The sequence below is a fragment of the Hypanus sabinus genome, chromosome 1 (genome assembly GCF_030144855.1).
Source record: "Hypanus sabinus isolate sHypSab1 chromosome 1, sHypSab1.hap1, whole genome shotgun sequence".
NCBI lineage: Eukaryota > Metazoa > Chordata > Chondrichthyes > Myliobatiformes > Dasyatidae > Hypanus > Hypanus sabinus.
In genome coordinates, this window is record NC_082706.1 from 178,737,516 (window position 1) to 178,762,035 (window position 24,520).

The 24,520-nt window shown below is 39.8% G+C and overlaps 1 protein-coding gene across 1 annotated transcript in view; it reads left to right on the forward strand.

The window, feature by feature from the left end:
- prex2 (phosphatidylinositol-3,4,5-trisphosphate-dependent Rac exchange factor 2) overlaps nucleotides 1-24,520 on the forward strand; it is a 410,668-nt gene that overhangs the window by 88,110 nt on the left and 298,038 nt on the right. Inside the window, exons 2-6 of the mRNA XM_059982440.1 lie at nucleotides 1,827-1,898; nucleotides 3,978-4,100; nucleotides 5,178-5,282; nucleotides 10,474-10,575; nucleotides 17,725-17,886. Of these exons, the coding sequence (XP_059838423.1) occupies nucleotides 1,827-1,898; nucleotides 3,978-4,100; nucleotides 5,178-5,282; nucleotides 10,474-10,575; nucleotides 17,725-17,886 (564 nt within the window). The remainder of the gene's footprint in view (nucleotides 1-1,826; nucleotides 1,899-3,977; nucleotides 4,101-5,177; nucleotides 5,283-10,473; nucleotides 10,576-17,724; nucleotides 17,887-24,520) is intronic.

Below are 24,520 nucleotides of genomic sequence, written 5' to 3' on the forward strand. Positions count from 1 at the left end.
AGTTATGAAAGGATGTAGAGAACAATTGATAATAGATTCTGTAATTCTAAATCAAACCCGGTGGAAAAGCAGAAATCTTTCAAGTTGTTATATTGTCTACCAAAAAGCATTTGATTGTGTCCCACGCTCATGGTTAATAGAAGCTCTGAATATAGATAACTACACCCAATACATGTGAAATTCCTGCGGCATCTGATGAAGTATTGGTGTACTATAATCACACGATCTACTAGCAACCAAAAAACAACAACTACCGTTATCAAAATTTTCCAGGGTGACTCTCTAAGCTCACATATTTCTTTAGCTTTAAACCTACTTTTTAATTTATTGAATTGGACAAAAATAAGGTATCAGATCAGAGAGACCCAAATGAATTAGATCCTGACACACCTTTTATACATGGACGATTTGAAATTATACACTCCTTCATCAGTAGAGCCAAAGCAATTAATTCAAATAGTGGAACTGACATAAACTTTGGACAAGATAAGTACAGAAGAAAAGGTTAACCCGTGAAAGAGCATGACCCTCCATTATCTGAGCAGATTTGAAGTCGACAAAGAAGCATCAAATGCCTTTCTCAGGGAAGCTGCTAACGGGTGGAGAAAATGATTTTATGGTAGTCACTTCTGATATCACTTGCAATCTTGATAAGGCCCCTTCTCAGTGCTTTGGCTTAATGGTGAGATTCAAACATTGTTTTTCAGTCTTTTCATGAAACCTCTATTTAATAGGGAACACTGGCAAAACCTGAAGTTCAGCAGTAGTTTGATGCCTTCAGTGGGAATTGAGTTGTTAATGTACTACTGTCATTGATTTTGATAAAGCATTAAATCAAAAATACTAATTTCCATTAATTAAATCCGTATTCCAGTAAGAGGATTCAGTCCATACATTAGTAAACAACACAAATGAAAGACAAAAGACCAGAATCACATTTAATTTCACTGACATACGCCATGAAATTTGTGTTTGTGGCAGCAGTACAGTGCAATATATAACAATAAGAAATCTTATTTCGGAAGTTAAGTAGTGCAGAAAGTGAAGTAGGGTTCACGGGGTCATTATCCATTCAAATATCTGATGGTGGAGGGGAAGAAGCTGAAACGTTGAGTGTGGACCTTCTAGCTTCAGTACCTCCTCTTTGATGGTAACAATGAGAATAGGGAATGTCCTTGTGATGTGGGTCCTGAACGATGGATGCCGTCTACTTGAGGCATCGCCATTTGACGGTGTCTTGAATGCTGGGGAACTTTGTGTCCATGATGTAGCTGGCTGAGTTCACAACTCTCTGCAGCTTTTTTCATCTTGTGCAGTGGCCCCTCCATACCAGATGGTGATGCAAACAGAACGCTCTCCACAGTACATGTGTAGATGTTTGCAGGGGTCTTTGGTGACAGATCATGTCTCCACGAACTCCTAATGAAATATAGTTGCTGTCATGTCTTCTTTGTAATTACATCAAAATGATGAACCTAGGATAGGGAGTCTAATATATTGATGCAATTACAAACAGATAAATAATGACAGCAAAATAGTCACTTAGCTAAAACAGCATATGGTATAAAGAGATAAAATTTACTGAAGTACTTTCTTTCATTTTTAATAGAGAAGTCTTCAGGAACTATCATAAGGCATGTTGACTCCCCTGAAACAATAAACAGAGGGAAATAAACTCAATTCTGTAGTTTTCTTTTCCTTTACTTACAATTGCACAACAGTGATTAGGATTGTCTGATAGAAAATAAAGAACTTCCTTTAATTTTATTAAATCGATAATATAAAATATACTATTTCAAGTTTATATAAATGTTCTTATTTATCAGGCATTTCTTCAGCGAATGATCCAACATGCAGCTTCTAAAGTTGACAAAAATGTGACAGAAGAAACAGTTAAGGTAAGAACTATAGAGGTCATTCATTCTTTTGAGCCTTTTTGATGATAAATGCATTATCAAATTGAGGTAGTAATGGTGGATAAACCAATTAAGTATTTTATTCACTGGGAAGACACTGGCAGTATTCTGGAAGTTAAAGACTGTCAGGGGACAGAAGTGAGTACAGTTGCTATTACGAGGGAAAAGGAGCTTGGGAAACTGAGAGTCCTGAAAAGTAGGTAAGTCACCTGGACCAGGGTTCTGAAAGAGGTAGCTGACAAGATTGTGGAGGCATTAGTAATGATTTTTCAAGAATCTCTCGATTCTGGCATGTCTTTCTGGAAGATTGGAGAACTGCAAATGTCATTCCACTCTTCAAGAAGCAGGAAGGTAGCAGAAAGAAAATTACATGCCTGTTAGCCTGACCTCAGTGAATGGGAAGATGTTGGAGAATTGGTGGATGTTGTGTACTTGGATTTTCAGAAAACCTTTGACAATGTGCCACACATGAGCTCGTTAACAAGGTAAGAATCCATGATTTTATAAGCAATAATGGCTGATTGGTGGGAGGCAAAGAGTGGGAATATAGGAGCCTCTTCTGGTTGGAATCTGGTGACTGGTGGTGTTCTGTATGGGTAGGTGTTGGAACCACTTCTTTTAACAGTATATGCCAATGATTTGAATAATGGATTTGATGGCTTTGTAGCCAAGTTTGCTGGCAATACAATGGTAGTTGGAGGGGCAGGTAGTGTTGAGGGAGCAGGAAGGCTGCAGAAAGACTTAAACAGATCAGGAGAATGGGCAAAGAAGTGACAGATGAAATACAGTGTTAGAAAGTATGTGGTCATGCACTTTGGTAGAAGGAACAGAACTTAGACTATTTTCTAAATGGTCAGAAAATTCAAAATTCTGAGGTCTAATAGGACTTGGGGGTACTTATGCGGATTCCCTAAAGGTTTTATCTTGCAGGTTGAGTCAGTGGTGGAGAAGGCACATGCATTGTTAGCAGTCACTTCAAGAGGACAAACAAATAAAAGCAAAGATGTAATGCTGAGGTTTTATAAGGCACTGGTGAGTCCTCACTTGGAGTATTGTGAGTAGTTTTGGTCCCTTATCTAAGAAAGGATGTGCTGACATTGAGGAGGATTCAGAGAAGGTTTACGAGAATAGTTCTGGCAATGAAAGGATTATTGTATGAGGAGTGTTTGAAGGCTTGTACTCAATGGAATTTAGAAAAATGAGGGGTGGATCTAATTTAAACCTATCGAATAGTGAAAGGCTAGATTGAGTGGATGTGGAGAAGATATTTTCTATGGTGGTGGAATGTAGGACCAGAGGGTACAGCCTCAGAATTGAAGATTATCCATCTACAATGGAGATGAGGAGGAGTTTCTTTAGCCAGAGGGTGATGAACCTATGGAATTCCTTGCCACAGGCGGTTGTGGAGGCCAGGCCATTGGGTGTGTATAAGGTGGGGCTTGATAGTTTCTTGATTAGTCAGGGCATGAAAGGCTATGGGGAGAAGGCAGGAGTATGGGGTTGAGAGGGAAAATGGATCAGCCATGATGAAATGGTGGAGCAGTCTCAATAAGCTGAATGGCCTAGTTCTGCTCCTGTGTCTTATGGTTTTATGATGTCAGGTGAGTAGTATATATTTAAAACCACTGCTGGTTTCCCAATCCACATAGAATCTATGTATTTCAGCAGTGTTAATGGTATAAGTGTCCTTAACATATGCTGCTGAAAAGAAGTGTGTCCCAGAATACCGTCTTTTATTTATTACTGCTTATGTGTGCATAGTAGTGACATAAATGTGGACTGTATTAATTCGATAATGGCCTTTGGGTTAAGAAGGTGGGCTGGCATTGGGATGGGCAGAGAGAATGACACAGGCGATTAACTGGCAAGTTGTTGGGGCACGTGGAGCCAATTCTCATGAACTAGGTTAAAATGTTGAATTTATGTGGGGTATGGGCATAAATGAGGGAGTAAGAAGGTGATATAGAAAATACCTTCAAGGAAAGTATAGTAGGGATTTGATGGTACAATTTTCAAATTGTTAACAGCTCTGATTCTGTGGTATTTCATATTTACTTTCAGACATTGTTTTCTAATATTGAGGATATTCTTGGAGTCCACAAAGAATTTCTGAGCATGATTGAGCAGTGCCTGCAGCCTGAGCCTAATGCCCAACATGAATTGGGAAGCTGTTTTCTTCAATTTGTATGTATTTATGCCTTTGCCTACACTGATGCTTCCTTGTATTCTTCATGCTGATTTTATGCCTTAGTCCTCTAGTGAAGGAAATATACGTTTATTTATCAATAATATTACCACAAAAATCATTCTATCTGTCAATACAATATTGTCCATAACTTTGCAATTACCATTTTTGCTCCATAGCAATAGTTGTCTGTAAAATTAATTATGCAACAAATAACACCATAACTCGGGCAAGTCAGGAAATATCTGTTTAAGTTACAAGGTGACGACCTTTTTAATGATCTTGGAGATGAAAAAAATTCTGATCCAAAGAAAGTAGAGAGGGGGAGAAAAGTACAAGGGAAAGTATGAGGGGAGAAAATAGGACTAAGTTGCTTCTCCTTTGTTCTTTCATTCCTGATCACCTTCACACTATTTTGCATGTTACTATGTGTTAACCTTTCAGTTTTTCCATTTCTGACGCAGATTTATGACCTACAGCATTCACCTTGTGTCATGAATCATAGGTGCCACCTGATGTCCTTTGTATTTCCAGCATCTGGTTTTACTTCACTGTTTCGGTGCCAATAACAGCTTTGGTAATATTATAATTCAATTGGCTTCGCAGAAAATCTAATTAAAAGCTAATTAAAAGCAACATGCTGATTGCAAAGTCCTGAAATACGTGACACAGAGAGTATTGTTTAGTCTGGTGTCTATAGCAATGCTTTCCTATGTCTGTGAAGTGGAGTGTCTCTGCCACTCCTCTTCACTTACTCAGTCATCTTCTGTCTTTGAATTATACTTGTGGTGCAAACTTTAGATATTATAAGATATAGATTTTTTTTACTGTATCTGCAGCATCACTAATATGTTCTGAAGGAATGATACTGGAACTGCTCTTTTGTCCTGCAATTTTTAATTACTTCCCCTTCGACCATTTTATTTATTCCCATGTGGTCTATTGTGTAGTCTTCTATTGGGACTCTGACTCCAGCATTTCAGTGTGGGTGAGTGTAGTATAGGGTTTGTTTCAGGATTTTGAATGATTATTCACCAAGGTTGTTTATCGTGTTTTTTTTTTGTTTGGAAATACAGAAGCATCGATTTTCTATCTATGATGAATACTGCAGTAATCATGAGAAAGCACAAAGGCTGCTATTGGAACTGAATAAAATGAGGACAGTGCGGACATTTTTGCTGGTAATGACTCCATTTTTCTTTGACTATTGCCAAAAGCATTTGGTTAGGCTGCTATTAAAGCATGTTCTATGCAACAAATTCCTTTTCATTGAAAAAGATTTTCAGAGAAGCATTGTAGTTGTGTGAATTGTTGTGAATGAAGTGGTCTAATTGACCTCTTGGAGAGCAGAGTTGAAATATTGATCAGTTTTCAAGTTAATTTTGTCATAATACCTTTCAGCTGTGAACTCACAAACCATATACTTAGATTTTTGAGAGTGCCAAATTATCCACAATTAATTCTTTACTGTAACAACAATATAGAAAGTTTCACTTATGTTTCAGTGATCGGAGGTGTAAGAAAAGACTTCCATAGCACTCTCATTAATGGCCTTAAGTGCCCATGTGATTTATACTTTCATAATATCTGCTAACTTGCCTGATATATACCCTCAATATTTACTGCTTTTGTTTTACATTTTGAGCAACTGGAGCATTTTATCTCATTTTGTAACTAGTTTCATAGATTCCTTAATTAGAAATTGCATATTTCAGGATGAGGTTATATTTACTCTGGCAAATATCAAAGCAAATGGTAAATAAATTGGTGTTTTTAGTAAGTGAAGTCCAGGTGCAGGAATCTTTTCAGGCATGCAGACTCTCAAAGATTTGGAATTAAACTCTGTGGGATGCATATTCTTGTTCACTGGTGCAAGCAGGTGGATGATGTATAGAAGACTGGACATTGATATCTCCAGCTTCTGGGGGTCTTCCATTCCCCCTTTTTTTTTCTTCAATTCCCCACTCTGGCCACCCTCTTACCTCTACTCTACTCTCCTCACTTGTCTATCACCTCCCCTGGTGCCCCTCCTCCTTTTCTTTCTCCCATGGTCCACTCTCCTTTCCTATCAGATTCCTTCTTCTCCAGCCCTTTACTTTTTCCACCTATCACCTCTCAGCTTCTTACTTCATCTCCACTCCCCCTCACCTGGCTTCACCTATCACCTTTTAGCTTGTACTCCTTCCCCTCCCCCACCTCATTCTGGCTTCAGCCTCCTTCCTGATGAAGGGTCTTGGCCCAAAATGTTAACTGTTTATTCCCCTTCATAGATGCTGCCTTTCTTGCTGAGTTCCTCCAGCATATTGAGTGTGTTGCTCCAATTTCATCTTCTTCTGTGTCTATAGTTGAGGATCCAGGTGATGTCCCATTGGGTCCAAGTCTATCAGTGAGCTAATATGTTATGCTAAACTATTGCATAAGACTTCAGCCAGCAAAGCTTCTTGAAACAGCCCTGGGTGTATGCTGGAGGATTCAAGAGTTTTCAGCGCCTTTACTGCAAGTAAACATCAAAGGTTGTCCATATGATATAGGAGCAGAATTAGGTCATTTGGTCCACCGAGTATGCTCTACCAGTTCATCGTGGTTGATCTGTTTTTCCTCTCAGCCCTAATCTCCTGCCTTCTTCCCATATCCCTTCATGCTATGACCAGTCAAGAATCTATCAACCTCTTCCATAAATATACATAAAGACGGTTTCCACAGTCACCAATGGATTCCACAGATTTAACACTCCTTGGCTACTTTGACTAAAGAAATGCTCCTCATCTCCATTCTAGAAGGACGCCCCTCTATTCTGAGGCTGTGTCCTCCGGTCCTAGACTCTTCTACCTTAGGAAACATCCACTCTATCAAGGCCTTTTGACATTTGATAGGTTTCAATTAGGTCAGCTCTCATTCTCATGAATTCTAGTGAATACAGTCGCAGAGCCATCAAACACTCTTCATATGACAAGTCATTCAATCCTGGAATCATTTTCATGAACCTTCTTTGAACCCGCTGCAGTTTCAGCACATCCTTTCTCAGATAAGGGACCCAAACATGTTCACAATACTCCAAGTGAGGCTATAAAGCCTCAACATTACATTCTTGCTTTTATATCCTTGTCCTCTTGAAATGAATGCTAACATAGCATTTACCATCCTTTCCACAGACTTAAACTGCAAATTAACCTTTAGGGAATCCTACACAAGGGCTTCCAAGTCCTTTTGCATCTCAGATTTTTTAATGTTCTCTCCATTTAGAAAATAGTCTATTCTTTTATTTCTTCTACCAATCTACATGTCCATACACTTCCTGACACTCTATTCCATCTGCCATTTCTTTGCTCATTCTCTTAATCTGTCTAAGTCCTTCTACTTCCTCAAAACTACCTGCCCCTCCATCTATCTTCGTATTGTCTGTGAAATTTGCAACAAAGCCATCAATTATGTAATCCATGTCATTGGCATATAATGTAAAAAGATGTGGTCCCAACACAGACCCCTGTGGAGCACCACTAGTCACCAGCAGCCAACCAAAAATGTCTCCCTTTATTCCCACTCTTTGCCTCTTGCTAATCAGCTAATGCTCTATCCATGCCAGAATCTTCCCTAAAATACCATGGGCTATCAACTTGTTAAAGAGCCTCATGTGTGGCACCTTGTCAAAGGCCTTCTGAAAATCCAAGTACACAACATCAACTGATTCTCCTTTGTCTATCCTGCTTGTTATTATTTCAAAGAATTCTATCAGATTTGTCAGGCAAGATTTTCCCTTGAGGAAACCATGCTGTCTACAGCCTATTTTATCGTGTCTCCAAGTACCTGAGACCTCATCCTTAATACTCGATTCCAACATTTTCCCAACCACTGAGGTCAGGCTAACTGCCCTATAATGTCCTTTCATCTGCCTCTCTCCCTTCTTGAAGAGTACCGTAAATTCCGGACTATAAGCCGCTACTTTTTCCCCACGCTTTGAACACTGTGGCAACACTGCGGCCTATACTACGGTGCAGCTAATGCATGTTTTTTTTCTCATGCCGCCAAAAACATTTTGCCTTGTAACAGTAGACCAATAAAATTGATGAGTAGTTCACAGAGGTCCAAATAAATAGTATGATAAATCAAGCGCACTTTCACAATTAAATTATTGTAAATCAGTCATTTGTACTCACCCTCATCGACATGGAAAACACTCGAAGAAAAGCATATGATGCAGCTTTTAAGTTAAAGGCGATCAATCTGGCAGTTGAAGAAGGAAATCGAGCTGCTGCACATAATCTTGGCATAAATGAATCGATGTTGAGATGGTGGAGACGCCAGCGTGAAGAACTGAGTCAATGCAAAAAGACGACAAAACCTTTCAGAGGTAATCATAGCAGATGGCCCGAACTTGAAAACTTTCTTGAAGACTGGGTTAACACACAGAGAGCAGGCGGTCGCGGTCTTTCCGCCGTGCAGATCAGACTGAAGGCTAAAGCAATCGCCACCAAAATGAAAATCGAAGATTTTAGAGGTGGGCCATCGTGGTGTTTTAGATTTATGAGACGAGAAGGCCTGTCCGTCAGGGTACGCACGACTCTGTGTCGGCAGCTCCCTCCTGACCACGAGGAAAAGCTTGCTAACTTCCGCACATTCACTCAAACAAAGATAGTGGAGAATTCGATCGGGCCAGATGATATCATAAATATGGATGAAGTACCTTTGACGTTTGACCTGCCTCTCTCTCGGACTGTTAATAAAAAAGGTGACTCGTCCATCACACTGAAAACAAGTGGCCATGAGAGAACGCATTTTACTTGTGTTCTGAGCTGCACAGCATCCGGACTAAAGCTTCCACTGATGGTGATTTTTTAAGCTGACACTGAAAGTTCAGTGAAAGCTGCCATCAAGAGTACAAACTCAATTTCAGCTGTGATTCCTGGGGGCACCACGAAGTATTTGCAGCCACTGGACATCAGTGTGAACCGGGCATTTAAAGTGGCGCTGCGTGTTGAGTGGGAGGCTTGGATGACGAGCGGCGAGGAATCCTTTACCAAAACAGGATGCATGCGAAGAGCATCTTTAACTCAAGTCTGCCAGTGGATCCTAAATGCGTGGAGCCGTGTCACAACATCCACCATCACCAGCGGGTTTCGAAAGGCTGGACTGCTGCGTGATGAAGAGGACTGCGTGCGCTCAAGTGAGAGCGACAACGAAGAGACTGAAGTGAGTGACGAGATCCTGAGGTTTTATTCAATTCGGACACTGAAGAAAGGACTTTGATGGTTTTAGTGCGCAGGAGGAAGATGAAGAAGGCGATCAATAACTTTTCCTGGTAGGCTGCAGTATATATATTTTTTTTCCAGTCGTTAGGAGATATTGGAATGTTGTTCGTGCACTGTTCAGTAAAAAAGTATACGCAACGTAATTTGTGTGTTACCGATATGTATGTATATTTAAAAGTAGCTGTGTTACAGGCACTGTTCGAAAAAAAGCATTTGCAATATATATTTGTTTATGTTACCATACAGATTTAATTAAAAGTTAAAAAATCCTCACGTGTAATATCTTTCTGTGTAAATATCTCATATTACAACGTGGGACACCTGCGGCTTAAAATCCGGTGCGGCTTGTACAAGTACAAAATTGATTTTCTTTCTAAAATTAGAGCGTGCGGCTTTTAATCAGGTGCGCTCTGTAGTCCGGAATCTACGGTAGTTATGATTCTATGAGTGACAAGAACATTTGAACTTTCTCTTCAAGTCTAGAGATGGAGTTGGGATTTAAATCAACGGCAAGTTAGTAATTTAATAATTATTTTTGTTTCATCATCATGTTCCTTGTTATAATTCTAATTCTTTGATTCCTTGTGTTGAAAACCAACACCAGCCTAATTCTGTCATTCATATTGTCATCTGAGTTCCTTAAATCGACAATTGTATTAAATACCCAAGTTAGTAACTCTATCTTCTTAACGCGAGATATGTATCTTAATGCAGAAGAATTTAGTTTCTCGTAGAATTATTAACATGATTGTGTGCCAGCTTTGACATCTGAGTAAAATCTTGCCATTATTTAGTTAGTACTTTCCAGTTTGCCTCTTACTTCTCCTTTCAGCCCGGCTAGTGCAATTTAGACCTTGCCTATTCTATAGAAGTCTAGCTCTCATGACTTGCCATTTTAAATTTCTAATTGTTGGACTATAAGCTATCAAAGTATGTGGAAAAGGATGTTGGAAATTGTTAACAATATACCTTATGGCAATTCAAATGGATGGCTGGAAAGCAGGGTGTTCTTTCTATATCACATTGACAAAGCCTTTGTTGTAGGTACAGGAGCTGTTTTATAACTTTATAATTTTATGCTTACTCATATAATCTAATTTATTTATTTTGCATTTGGATATACGAGGGTTGCATGCTGCTTGCAGGACGGAAGAACCCTGATGTTCCACTTGAAGGATATCTAGTGGCTCCCATACAAAGGATCTGCAAGTATCCACTTCTGTTAAAGGTACTTAAAATATTGTTTCAGTTGTTACATGACAGTGACGGTAAATTTTTGAATACAGTGGATTTGAGTAACACATTAGGAACAGTATATTTTGATGCTATCAAACAGCTGCCCCAATTAGCCAAAGTTTCATTGAAATTGTTAAAAAGGTATAAAAAAGGCAAGCTTCAATTTAACTGAGGGATTATGTACTTAATAGAAATGTAGAACAGATTAGAATACTACCAATACTACTGTGGTTGTTCTTTGTATCTGGCAATAACAGAAAACTTTTGTGGGAGAGTTTTTAAAGTGGAAAAGCCATTGCACTGGGCAGTTCCTCTCTCTCAACTTGGAAGTAAGGGTCCAATGGGATGAGAAGACATCATAATTGGAGTCTTCCCTATTTGCAGTGGATGACCGTGACTACTTCTTTGCTTGTTATGCACTTTGCTCCTCACATAGCTTTGCAGAATTGCCCTCCAGGTCATTGGATCTCACTCTAGATCTCATCTGCCCAGTCAGTGTAGCTGACTTTGCATGGTAGGATGTCCTGTCTCATTGGGTTTTGAGAGGCACTGGCTATCCACACTTGGTTTGGCCCACCAGTTGATGTGGTGTATCATGGTGTGGCCACTGTCACTTGCAAACAGCTACATGGAGCCACAGGTGAGAGCTGAGTGTCTGATCGGGACCAAAGATTACATTCAAGTTGATTGTCGACACCTTCAAATTCTTTGTAGTCCTAAATTGTTGAAGTACTGAAATTGTTTCATTTTCACTCCTGGCTGTTTCTGGCATTTCCAAATCTGAATGCTTGAAACTGCAGTGAGCAAAGCAGTTTTGAATTGTCTTATTGCTTATTTCTCACCAAATATCTGCGACAAAAATCACTGCTCTTTGAACACTAACACATGCAACTGATGCTATTTAAAAGTGTTCACTCTGAGTACTGTGTAGATTCTAACCGCCACACCACGTGCATGCGACTGACCCTAGTTAGAAAGTGTTTGGTAACAGTCTGCTGCCCCAGTTGGGCAGCATATTGTCCCAAGTAAGCAAAGGGAATCCCAGCTATTTTCTTAATTTGTGTTTGTCCTTTAAGAGTTGTCCCAAGTAAGCGATGCCTCAGTGAACCGATGGCCCAATTAACCGGAATCCACTGTATGTTCCAATCCTAATTCTCCATATTGAAATGGCTTTCAGAGCAAATTGGTTCTGAAATTTAAAAAATATATACTGTATATTTGCTATTTGGCTTGTATTTGGATTCAGATTAATTCATTTATCACATATATATTGAAATATACAGTTAAATGCACTATTTGCTTTAAGCACCAGTACAATCTAAGGAGTCACCACACATCCTAGTGTCAACGTAGAATGCCCACAATGTTCAGCAGAACAACACAACAAAATAACAACAGCGAAGTATGCTTTTCTACCCTCCCACCCACAAATCAGTTATGCTCACACACATTAGGCCTCTGACTTCTGGACTCACCAACATCCGTCTTCAAACTTTGTGCTTCGATATCTGGAATCGACCCAGGACATCACCAGTCACAGGACTTCGAAGAATGTTCAGTTTATGGCAGGAAAATATTTTCCTGCCATAAACTGGGTACCTTTTTCCGAATCACATGAAGAAGAGGATGATAGTCATTGTAATTACACAATTTCACTATTAATTGGCTGCGGAGTTAATATAGCCTCTTGTATTTAGTGTTCTGGGATAATATTAAATCTGCACCATATGTAATTCAACTCAAAAAAAAATCCTGGGTGTCACTACCTCAGAGGACCTGTCCTGGGTCAATCACATAAATGTAATTGCAAAGAAAGCACAACAGCACTTCTACTTCCTTAGAGATGTTACATCCTTATAGATGTGTAGTGGAAAATGTTTTGACTAGCTGCATTATAGCCTGGTATGGGAATACCAATGCCTTTGAGCAGAAAATCCTACAAAAGATAGTGTATTCAGCCCAGTACATCACGGGTAAATCCCTCCCAACTATTGAGCACATCGTCATGAAATGCTGCCATAGGAAAGCAGCATCCATCATCAAAGATCCTCGAAGATCCATGCTCTTTTCTCACTGCTGCCATCAGGTAGAAGGTACGAGAGCCTCAGGACTCGCATCACCGAGTTCAAGAATAGTTACTGCCCCTCAACCATCAGGCTCTTGATCAAAAGAGGGTAACTACACACATCTATTAAAATGTTCCCACAACTAGTGATCTCATTTTAAGGACTCTTTATCTTGTTATTTCATGCTCTTGTTATTTATTGCTATTTATTTATATTTGCATTTGCACAGTACATTGTCTTCTAAGCTCTTACTCTTTCATTGATCCTGTTTACAGTTACTATTCTACAGATTTGCTGAGTATGCCCGTAGGAGGAAAACCTCAGGGTTGTATTTGGTGACATATATGTACTCTGATAATAAATTTTACTTTAAATTTTGAATGAGAAAACTAAGCATGGGTTCATCAGTTTAGAATGTGGTTTAGCAAAGTAAACAAACAAGGTTACGTTTCCACAAGTGAGGAAAAGCTTGTATCTTTATTAACAAAATCAAATTTATTTATGTGTATTTTGGAATTGCATCTGACCATAATTATTTAGGAAGTGTATGTTTATGTTTCTTTGTCATTAACAACTATTTATATCAATGTTGAGAGATTTGTGGGTGTTCAAGATACTATAGTGAGTTGGTTTTTCAGATTTTAACGTGAGAATGCCTAACGATAGGAACTTCCTCTCAGTTTTCAAAAGTGTAATGGGTACGGTATTTTTTGAAATTGATATGAACTGCATTTCAAGGTCCAGAAATCTGAAATTCTGTGCCCATATGGATACGACAGAGACATTCAGATAGTATGTTGCCTCTGAGGTACCAGGTTCAGGGACATCTTAAATCGTGTCTCTGACATTCTAAAGGGAGAGGGTGAGCAGCCAGAAGTCTTTGTACATATTGGCACCAAAGGCATAGAGAGGGAAAGGGTCCTGTAGAGAGAATTTAGGGAACTATGTAGAAAGCTGAAAAGCAGGACATCCAGGATGGTAATTTCTGGATTGCTGCCTCAGCCATGCACCAGTGAATGTGAGAATAGGATGATTTAACAGATGAGTCCATGGCTAAGGAACTGGTGCAAGGGGAAGGGTTTCAGATTCCTGGATCATTAGGATCTCTTCTGGTAAGGGATGACCTGTTAAAAGGAAGGGCTACACTTGAACTGAAGGAGGGACTGAAGGTATTAATATTTGAATGCACGCACTTAACAGAACGAAGTAAATGATCTTGTAGTGTAGTTAGGGATTGCAGGTATGACAATGTGGGCCTCACTGAATCATGGATGAAAGAAGATTACAGTTGGGAGCTTAACATCCAAGGATACACACGGTATCAAAAGGACAGGCAGGTAGGCAGAAGGGGTGGTGTGACTCTGTTGGTAAAAAAACTGAAATCAAATCCTTAGAAAAATATGACATAGGATTGGACAATATAGGATTGTTGTAGGTAGAGTTAAGTAACTGCAAGGGTAAAAAGAGCCTGATGAGATTTGTATGCAAACCTATGAACAGCAGCTAGGATGCGGGCACAAATTACAACAGGGGTGGTCTGTGTTGGGACCACTTTGTTTTGTGGCCAAGTTTGTGTATGACATGAAGATAGATGGAGAGGGAGGTAGTGTTGGGGAAACAGGGAGGCTGCCGAAGGACTTAGACTGATTCAGGAGAATGGGCAAAGAAATGGCAAATGGAATAAAATGTCATGAAGCCTAGACCATTTTCTAAGCAGGATGAAAATTCAAAAATCAGAGGTGGAAAATGAGTTGGGAGTCCTTGTACTGGATTCCCTAAATATTAACTTGCGTTGAATCAGTGGTAAGAAAGGCAAATGCATTCATTTTGAGAGGACTAGCGCATAAAAAATAAAGATGTAATTCTGAGGCTTTAGAAGGCACTGGTGAGGCCAATCTTGGGGTACTGTGCGCAGTTTGGGGCTAAAAAAGAAAGGATGTGTTGAAATTGGAGAGAGCTCAAAGAAGGTTCATGAAAATGCTTCAGGGAATGTGCAGGATAGTTATTTGCAACAATACATAGAAGTACCGACTAGAGATGGGGCAGTGTTGGATCTCCTGTTAGGAAGTGGGATAGGTCAGCTGACAGATGTATGTGTTGGGGAGCACTTCAGGTCCAGTGATCACAATAGCATTAGCTTCAATATAATTATGGAGAAGGACAGGACTGGACCTAGAGTTGAGATTTTTGATTGGAGAAAGGCTAACTTTGAGGAGATGCGAAGGGATTTAGAGAGAGTGGATTGGGTCAAGTTGTTTTATGGGAAGGATGTAATAGAGAAATGGAGGTCATTTAAGGGTGAAATTATGAGGGTACAGAATCTTTATGTTCCTGTTAGGTTGAAAGGAAAGGTTAAAGGTTTGAAAGCACCATGGTTTTCAAGGGATATTAGAAATCTGGTTCAGATAAAGAGGGATGTCTACAATAGATATAGGCAGCATGGAGTAAAGGAATTGCTCGAGGAATATAAAGAATGTAAAAGGAATCTTAAGAAAGAGATTAGAAAAGCTAAAAGAAGATACGAGGTTGGTTTGGCAAATAAGGTGAAAGTAAATCTGAAAGGATTCTACAGTTATATTAAAAGCAAGAGGATAGTGAAGGATAAAATTGGTCCCTTAGAGAATCAGCGTGGTCAGCTATGTGTGGAGCCGAGGGAGATGGGAGAGATTTTGAACGATTTCTTCTCTTCGGTATTCACTAAGGAGAAGGATATTGAATTGTGTAAAGTGTGGGAAACAAGTAAGGAAGTCATGGAACCTATGACGATTAAAGAGGTGGAAGTACTGGCACTTTTAAGAAATTTAAAAGTGGATAAATCTCCAGGTCCTGACAGGATATTCCCCAGGACCTTGAGGGAAGTTTGTGTAGAAATAGCAGGAGCTCTGACGGAGATCTTTAAGATGTCATTAGAAACGGGGATTGTGCCGGAGGATTGGCGTATTGCTCATGTGGTTCCATTGTTTAAAGAGGGTTCTAGAAGTAAGCCTAGCAATTATAGACCTGTCAGTTTGACATCAGTGGTGGGTAAATTAATGGAAAGTATTCTTAGAGATAGAATTAATAATTATCTGGATAGACAGGATCTGATTAGGAGTAGCCAGCATGGATTTGTGCGTGGAAGGTCATGTTTGACAAACCTTATTGAATTTTTTGAAGAAGTTACGAGGAATGTTGACGAGGGTAAGGCAGTGGATGTAGTCTATATGGACTTGAGCAAAGCCTTTGACAAAGTTCCACATGGAAGGTTAGTTAAGAAGGTTAGGTATTAATGCTGGAGTAATAAAATGGATTCAACAGTGGCTAGATGGAAGATGCCAGAGAGTAGTGGTGGATAATTCTTTATCGGGATGGAGGCCAGTGTCTAGCGGGGTGCCTCGGGGATCTGTTTTGGGCCCAATGTTGTTTGTAATATACATAAATGATCTGGATGATGGGGTGATAAATAGGATTAGTAAGTATGCCGATGATACTAAGGTAGGAGGTGTTGTGGATAATGAGGTGGGTTTTCAAAGCTTGCAGGGAGATTTATGCCGGTTAGAAGAATGGGCTGAACGTTGGCAGATGGAGTTTAATGCTGAGAAGTGTGAGGTTCTACATTTTGGCAGGAATAATCCAAATAGAACATACAGGGTAAATGGTAGGGCATTGAGGAATGCAGAGGAACAGAGAGATCTAGGAATAACAGTGCATAGTTCCCTGAAGGTGGAGTCTCATGTAGATAGGGTGGTGAAGAAGGCTTTTGGAACGCTGGCCTTTATAAATCAAAGCATTGAGTACAGAAGTTGGAATGTAATGTTAAAATTGTACTAGGCATTGGTAAGGCCAAATTTAGAATATTGTGTGCAGTTCTGGTCACCGACTTATAGGAAAGATATCAATAAATTAGAGAGAGTGCAGAGACGATTTACTAGGATGTTACCTGGGTTTCAGCCCTTAAGTTACAGAGAAAGGTTGAACAAGTTAGGTCTCTATTCATTGGAGCGTAGAAGGTTGAGGGGGGATTTGATCAAGGTATTTAAAATTTTGAGAGGGATAGATAGAGTTGACGTGAATAGGCTGTTTCCATTGAGAGTACGGGAGATTCAAACGAGAGGACATGATTTGAGAGTTAGGGGGCAGAAGTTTAAGGGAAACACGAGGGGGTATTTCTTTACTCAGAGAGTGATAGCTGTATGGAATGAGCTTCCTGTAGAAGTAGTATAGGCCAGTTCAGTTGTGTCATTTAAGGTAAAATTGGATAGGTATATGGACAGGAAAGGAGTGGAGGGTTATGGGCTGAGTGTGGGTAGGTGGGACTAGGTGAGATTAAGAGTTCGGCACGGACTAGGAGGGCCGAGATGGCCTGTTTCCGTGCTGTGATCGTTATATGGTTATATGTTATATGGAATAAAAGGCTTATCATATAAGGAACTCTTTAATGTCTCTGGGCCTGTACTTGTTGGAACTTAGAAGAATGGTTGGGGGTTGGTGTTTGTATTAAAACCAATTGAATGTTTAATGGCCTAGATAGAGTAGATGTGGAAAGGATGTTTCCTATAGTGGGGGAGTTTAGGACCTGAATAGAGGGGTGTCCATCTAGAATGAAGATGAGGAAGAATTTCTTCAGCCAGAAGATGGTGAATTCATTGCCATAGGCAGCTGTGGAGGCCAGGTCACTGGGTATATTTAAGGCAGAGGTTGATACATTTTTGATAGTCAGGGCATGAAAGGTTACGGGAAGAATGCAGGAGAATGGGGTAGAGAGGGAAATGGTCAAATGACCATGATCATTTTGGGGAGCAGACCCGATGGGGCCAAATGGCCCAGTTCTGCTCCTATGTCTTATGGCCTTATGGTCAAGTTCATGAAAGTTTATTTGTTAAATCTTTTTCATTTGCTTCATAATATATAAAATTGAAAGGTTGTTTCAAAGCATTTTGCCTATTATGTCATCCTGAAGTGCAAATCTCAGAGTCAATTCAACGAAAAAGTTCTTCACGAAGAATGTTGGCCCTGAAGAGAAACAACTTCTATTCTTTTACAAACAACTATGAATATTTTTTTATGAATTACTTTTCTGTGCTTTTACAATTCAGGAATTGGTGAAGAGGACACCGAAGAAGCATAATGACTACTCAGCAGTACTCGAGGCTCTTCAGGCCATGAAAATGGTATGCTCCACCATTAATGAAGCCAAACGACAAATGGAAAAGCTGGAAATTCTAGAAGAATGGCAGTCACATATTGAAGGATGGGAGGTATGGCTGCTCTTTGTAATTTAAACTCTACAACCTTGAAGTTAAAGCTACACCATAATCCCATACATGATGTTCATGAAATGTAAAGCTAGCTCAGAGCATTTGCTTTGTGAAGTACTAGAAAAAATATGAATGGTTTTAGGTATTGGTATTTATTCACATATTTGAAATATTGTCAATCCTCTCCACACCTTGTGGCACATCGGCTGGCAACCTTGCCGTTTCTTTTAGCACTTTGTCTGATTTTTTTTGAGGCCGATTTGCTAACACAATGCTCAACCCAGTGTGACTGAAAAGCATGCAAGGAGCCGGCCAGATTCAAATCAGGACCGCTCAATTCAAAGTCCATTGCTGATGCCGCTACACCACTGGCCAGCTATTTGAAACATACAACAAAATAAAGCAAATCTGGTCCTTTGTGAATTTGATGGCTCTTTAAAGAACTAATCCATTTCACCCCACTCACCTGCTTTCCTTTTGCTATAAACCATGCTTCAGGACCTTGACGCGGTGACAATAAGGGATTAGCCAAACACTTTTAAGTCAGAATGGTGTATGAGTTGGTGGAAAACTTGCTTGTGTTAGTGTTCCCACGTTGCCAACACCCTAGTTTTTTCAGTGATTGAAATTTTGGAAGATGCAATGGAAGAAGCCTTCAGAAGTTACTACAGTATATTTAAAAAATAATATTTGATGCTGGTGTTGTTTGAAAGGCCACCATTACGTGTTCATTACTAATATTTCTTATTGGTGGTTGAATGTCTTCATTGTGTATGGGGTAGAGGAATCCTGCAGTGTTGCTGAGCAGGGTCCTCTAGTAATTAGGACTGAGAAATTATAACAAAGTGTCTAAGGTATTGGTACACACTTAGTCAAAATTACCTTAAGGTCAGGGGCATTCACTGTCAGCTTGCCCCTCAAAGGCTTCGTGTTTCTGACAGTATGAGAACGAGTTAGAGTGAGTTTGTATATGATGAGTAATGGCTGTTCAATAGCAATGCTGACATTTTCCATCATCGTGCAAATGACTGGGAGTGGGATGGTAAATGGAAGGCCTGACTCCACAGTACTCTGAGGTGCAGAATTCAAAAGATTCACAACCATCTGACAGAAATAGTTCCTTTCTGTCTCCATCTTTAAGTGGTAGCCTTTATTCTGAAATGATGTTTCTCCAAATGGCAAATGTGCTGATACTATCTGCAGTGTATTTATTACAACTCAGAAGTAGGACATTTAGCCTATTCATCCTATGTCAGTTCCCAGGAGAATAATCCTATTGGCCTCATTCATACTCTTTCCCTGCAGTACTGTGATTTATTCTCTCCAGCATGCTCACCAGCATCCCCTCTCCAGCTTCTAGTTTGTCTACCAAAATCATGTCTGTCTCAATCAAAATTACTTCTCATTTTTTCTAAGTGCTAATATGTATAGGCCTACTACTCAACTGTTTCTCATAGGACAACCCTTTCATCTCAGGAATTAACCAAATGAACCTTCACTAAATTGCCTCCAGTTCAAATATATTGCTCCTTATATAGTTCAAGTTTATCTGACTGTACCTATGCTGAGGCCTCTGTTGACCATTGATATTGTGTCCTAGCTGTCTAGATACCTAAGCCTGAGTAGTACAATATGGAGAGCAAGCTGTTGCCCACGTAGCAAGCTCCCCCTCTCCACATATCTGATTAACCCCAAAGGACGGAAGAGACCGATACAGTTTGGTACCAGTAGCATCGCAGGGGTTGCCAGTCTGCATTGAAGTCAACGTAGGACTGCCTCAGGGACACCAGCTCTGGACTTTTCCCTCAGGGTTTACTCCCGAAGCCTTCCCCAGGTGTGGAAACAGCTGCGATGCAGCGGAGGATTGAGATCAGAAGTTTTCTTCTAGATGAGCTGCCAACCATGGCTGATGAACCCCATTTACCCGACTGGTTTTAGGGCACCAGTAACCCGCCTTTGCCCCTTTTCCTGTCAGTAGAAACTGTTCTGTCGAGCTCAGTAGCAAAGCCACACGTGAAGGCCAGGAGCTGGACTTGATTGTCAGAGGGTGTTTGGGCGCATGCCATTGGGAACATTTAATAGGGAGTGGGAGCTTATCCCCATTACCCCCTCCGGCTATAACAAACTTCATATACAACCAAATTAAACAACATTATACTGGACCACGGTACACCCAAAATACGTGTATCACACACAGCGCATAAAACAAAATATTATCACAAATAGATAAATGCAATGTAATTCAAAATGCATGTGAATTGCACAGCACAGGTAAACAGTCACAATAAACAGCACAGTAAACAGTTCACTGTCCTAGTGATGAGATATCAGTGGCGTCAGGGTATTCATTAGTCTCACAGCCTGAGGGAAGAAGCTGTTACCCAGTTTGGTAGTCCTCGTCCTGATGATCCTCTATCTCCTTCCTGATGGTACTGGGTCAAAAATATTGTGGGATGGATGGTAGGGATTCTCACCAATGCATTAGGCCCTGGCAAATGTCACATATGGGAGTGGGTGGGGAGATCCTCTCGGCAGTTTGTACTCAGTAAGGTCTTGCAGTCTGGTAGCCTGCAGCTTCGGTACCACACAGTGATGCAGCTGGACAGTACACTCTCGACGGTACTTCTGTAGAAAGTTCTTAGAATGGGTGTGGGGAGCCTTACATGCCTTAATCTCCTTGGAAAGTGTAGATGCTGCTGTGCCTTCTTGAGTAGTGAGGGGGTATTGTGGGTTCAGGTTAGATCACCCATTATGTGCTCATTAAGGAACTTTGTGCCGTTCACTCTCTCCACAGCAGAACCATTGATGTACAATGGAGAGTGGTTAACCTGCACTTTCCTGAAGACTACAATCATCTCTTTTGTCTTGTCCAAGTTGAGATTCAGGTTGTTGATCTCACACCATTTGATCTGAGACAAAAAAATGAGCATAGTTCTGAACATGCTGCATAGAAATAACATGATTTTCTGATTTTTGTACTCTATCCTTGAGCATTTCTTATTCCATACATATGAATGACAGCATTATTTGATTAATGCTGGACTAGATTGAGCTGGCAAAACTTCAGCTAATTTTAGAATAAGTGCATTCAGTATAACAGCTGAGATGTTGTTATGCTGTTCTGGCATCAGTGAAGCTCCAGATAGGGTTAACCAATTAATATTCAAAGTTGCCACTTGAAATTTCTGTGGTTCTAACATGCTAAAGAAATTAGAAAAATTTATTCTAGACATAGCTCAGGAAAATGATATCAAAGTTTTCAATATTCTGTGGAGAAAAGGAGGGAAATATGTAATGAATATATTAATAGTTGTTTTACTGAGATAGAGATTGTGTGAAACAGGTTGCTTCGGGTGGTTATGAAGGTAGAGCTAGAAAAGTAGAATATAGTTGAAAAATATTTTTATCAGATGTTAAAATTTGTTGAATGTACTTAGGATTTCTATTGTAGATTATATATATGAATTGCAATTATCTTTCTAAAGCCATTGATTCCTATGAACAGAAACTAATGTAGATTAATTGAGAAGCCAAATGATGTACATAATATATAAATTATATTTTACAGGCTTATTAATTAGTTATTATGCATTGACCTTAATGGAGGTAAACAAAATACTGCGAGTATTTTTGTGTCTTCCTGAGTTTTGCTTTTACATATAAGCATAATCTGAGAAAATCTTTTTAATCACATGATTTTCAATCCCAGATTATGTAAATGGTGCAATCATCTGATTAAAGATGGAAGAATTCTCTTTGACAGTAAAACTAATATAATGCATGTATTTCATTTGCAGTATCACAAAAATTAGTTTACAGGAAGATATCAATTGATATTGAAATGTAGCACTGAGCCATTTAATGATAATAAGAATAAATATGAAAAGCTAATGTGCTCTTGTAAACTAGCACTGTAATTAATTAAGTGATTTTTATATCCAGCATTTAATTATGAAGGAAAATACTTTAGCTTCCAGCATAAATGTAAATCTGTCAAAATCTCAGAGCTGCAATGAAAACATTTATGGCTTGCTTTATTCAAGTATGTTAAATTAGAACACGGACTTGGTTTGAAGCCAATATTGGAATGGATTAGAATTGAGAACCACTTTTATGTTGTAAAATTCAGTTCAAATGAAATCATATCACATATTTTTCACAATCTCTCTTATTTTATAAGTGATTAGTAAAAGCAGATTTATTTAACTATTTATTAAAGAATATAAAGGTAATTGGGAACAGACAAACAACAGATAACAGTAAAGTATTTCAGATATTGAAATTCCCATGAAATTTCACTTTAGCTTTAAAAATCTGCAGAGCATATGCATATGTTCTTTCAATATTTTATTGAAAAGGAATCAATGGACCAAATGGCCTGTTTCTATGCTGTATTTCTCTTCTCTCTGAATTGGGGTATTACAGAATTTGCTTAGCAGGGCCCCACTGCAATGCAACCTGTTCCCAGTCATATTTGTAACTCCAAAACATAAAACTAATTGAAAGAACAACATTGAGCCAGGAATAACATGTCTTAGTTTTCACTTTGGTTGAGGCATCACATGTGACATAGTGGTATAATGATGTATACCATTCACATATAATACTTCTATGTATAACCCGTAAAGAATTATGTAATGAAACAAATAATGCTTAAACATACAATATATTTACAATATTTGTCAAATATTACTGAAATATTAAATACACAACACTCCTCCCTGCTTAGCATGAAACTCCAACTCAATATAGTATGCACCTCAACTTGTATACACATATCAAGGAGTGTTGTGAATTTAATATTTTAGTAAAATTTGAGTAATACTATAAATATATTGTTTGATATATACACAGTATACTATATGAGATAACCACTATACAGGTGTAACACGCTATAAGGTTTCACTGCTAATGTAATGACCTCTCTGTAATGTTTCACTGCTAAGGCTAAAGGAGTGGTTTCTCTGTAGCAGCAATATGACTGGAGATAACGGGAATGTTGGAATGTATGTTAGTCAATGAGAGGAGTGTTGTTCTTTCTTGTGGGTCTGAAAGAGGGATTCTTGCAGTCTTTTGATGGGGAGAGATGAAGACGATGGATGCGAGTGGAGAGAGTTGGTAGACTGCCAGATGGAGTGGACTGAGGAGCAAGGGTCTGAGGGTTGGCTACACTTGGAGGAGGACAACGGGAAGAAATGAACAACACTGTAAGCTCCAACATTTGCGCATTAGACTGTTTCATGAGAATGGGCCCTTTTCTTTATCTGTACCTTTTCTGCACCTGAGCATTGAACCAGTCGGGTTGATATTCATACTCCAGATGGATTGTTAATTTGCCTGTTAAGTACTGTTAAAGCTGCAATTCTGAGTTGGAGGTTTGACAAAATGCCGGGCGCAGCTCTCGTTTTAATGTACTTCACCACTGACATAATGGTAGCTGGGGACAGACATTTCAAAGACAGGGTTCTATCATTTCATAGGAGTAAGGGGAAGGAGTGGTTGGATTTGGAATGTCTAGTTAGTCTGTGTCTCCCAGGGGAGTGTGAGAATTCTGAGGTAGTATCTGCCCTTTCCTTTCTGATGAATAAATGGAAAATGCCCAGGTTCAAAGTCCCTGCTATGGTAGGCTCCGTCTATTCTCTCTAATAACGCCCACCCCTAAAGGGGAAGAGGAGTATGAGACTTGGCAGAGCAGATCTCTCAGTTGTTAAATGAGTAGCAGTGTTCTGATGATGTAAAGTGACAGAGGTTGGCTGAAAGTTTGAATGGGTGGGCCGCTGACTGCTCTGAAGACAAATCAGCCGCTGGAATTGGGTTCTGAGGAAATGGCAGCTGCTCAGCGGGATGATCTGGGCATTCTTAGCATTTGGGCAGCGGTCAAAAAGGGAGACATGGCTGAGGCAGACAAGACAAAACAGGCGTTGGTGCCTCCATTATTGCGAGAATGGCCTTGGTTTGAGTTGCAGAACCAGATCCTATATTGAGTCACGTCACCCCATAGAGCGACCTTGGCATTGCCAGCTGGTTCTGCCTGAGAAGTATCGGAGGATTGCGTTGAAGTCATTTCCTGATGATTCTGGACATTTGGGGGTGGAAAAGACCTATGGATTGCTCAGAGACTGGCTTTATTGGCCCCGGATGAAATTGGAGTTCGAAGAATACTGCAAGTCATGCATTCGAAGCATACGGTGGAAGACACTGCCTACGTGGGCAGCTCCTTTGTCCCACTTGCAGAGTGCAGGGCCCCTGGACCTGGTGTGTATGGATTTCCTGTCAATAGAACCTGATGCGAATGTCTTGGTCATCACAGACCACTAACCAGATATGCTCAGGCTTTTCCTACCAAGGACCAGAGAGTGTCTACGTGTCCAAAGTGTTATGGGAGAAGTACTTCATTCATTATGGCCTTCCCAGGTAGATACATAGTGATCAGGGATGGGATTTCAAGAGCAGACTCGTACATGAGTTACTGGGCATGCTTGGATTCGAGGTCGAGGGCCACACCCTATTACCTGCAGGATGGTCCCCAGCCAGAGGTTTAATCGGACTTTGTTAGACATGTTCGGGACCCTGGAGATTAGTAAGAAAAGCAGGTGGAGTCAACATATTGGGCATCTAGTTCACAGTTACAACT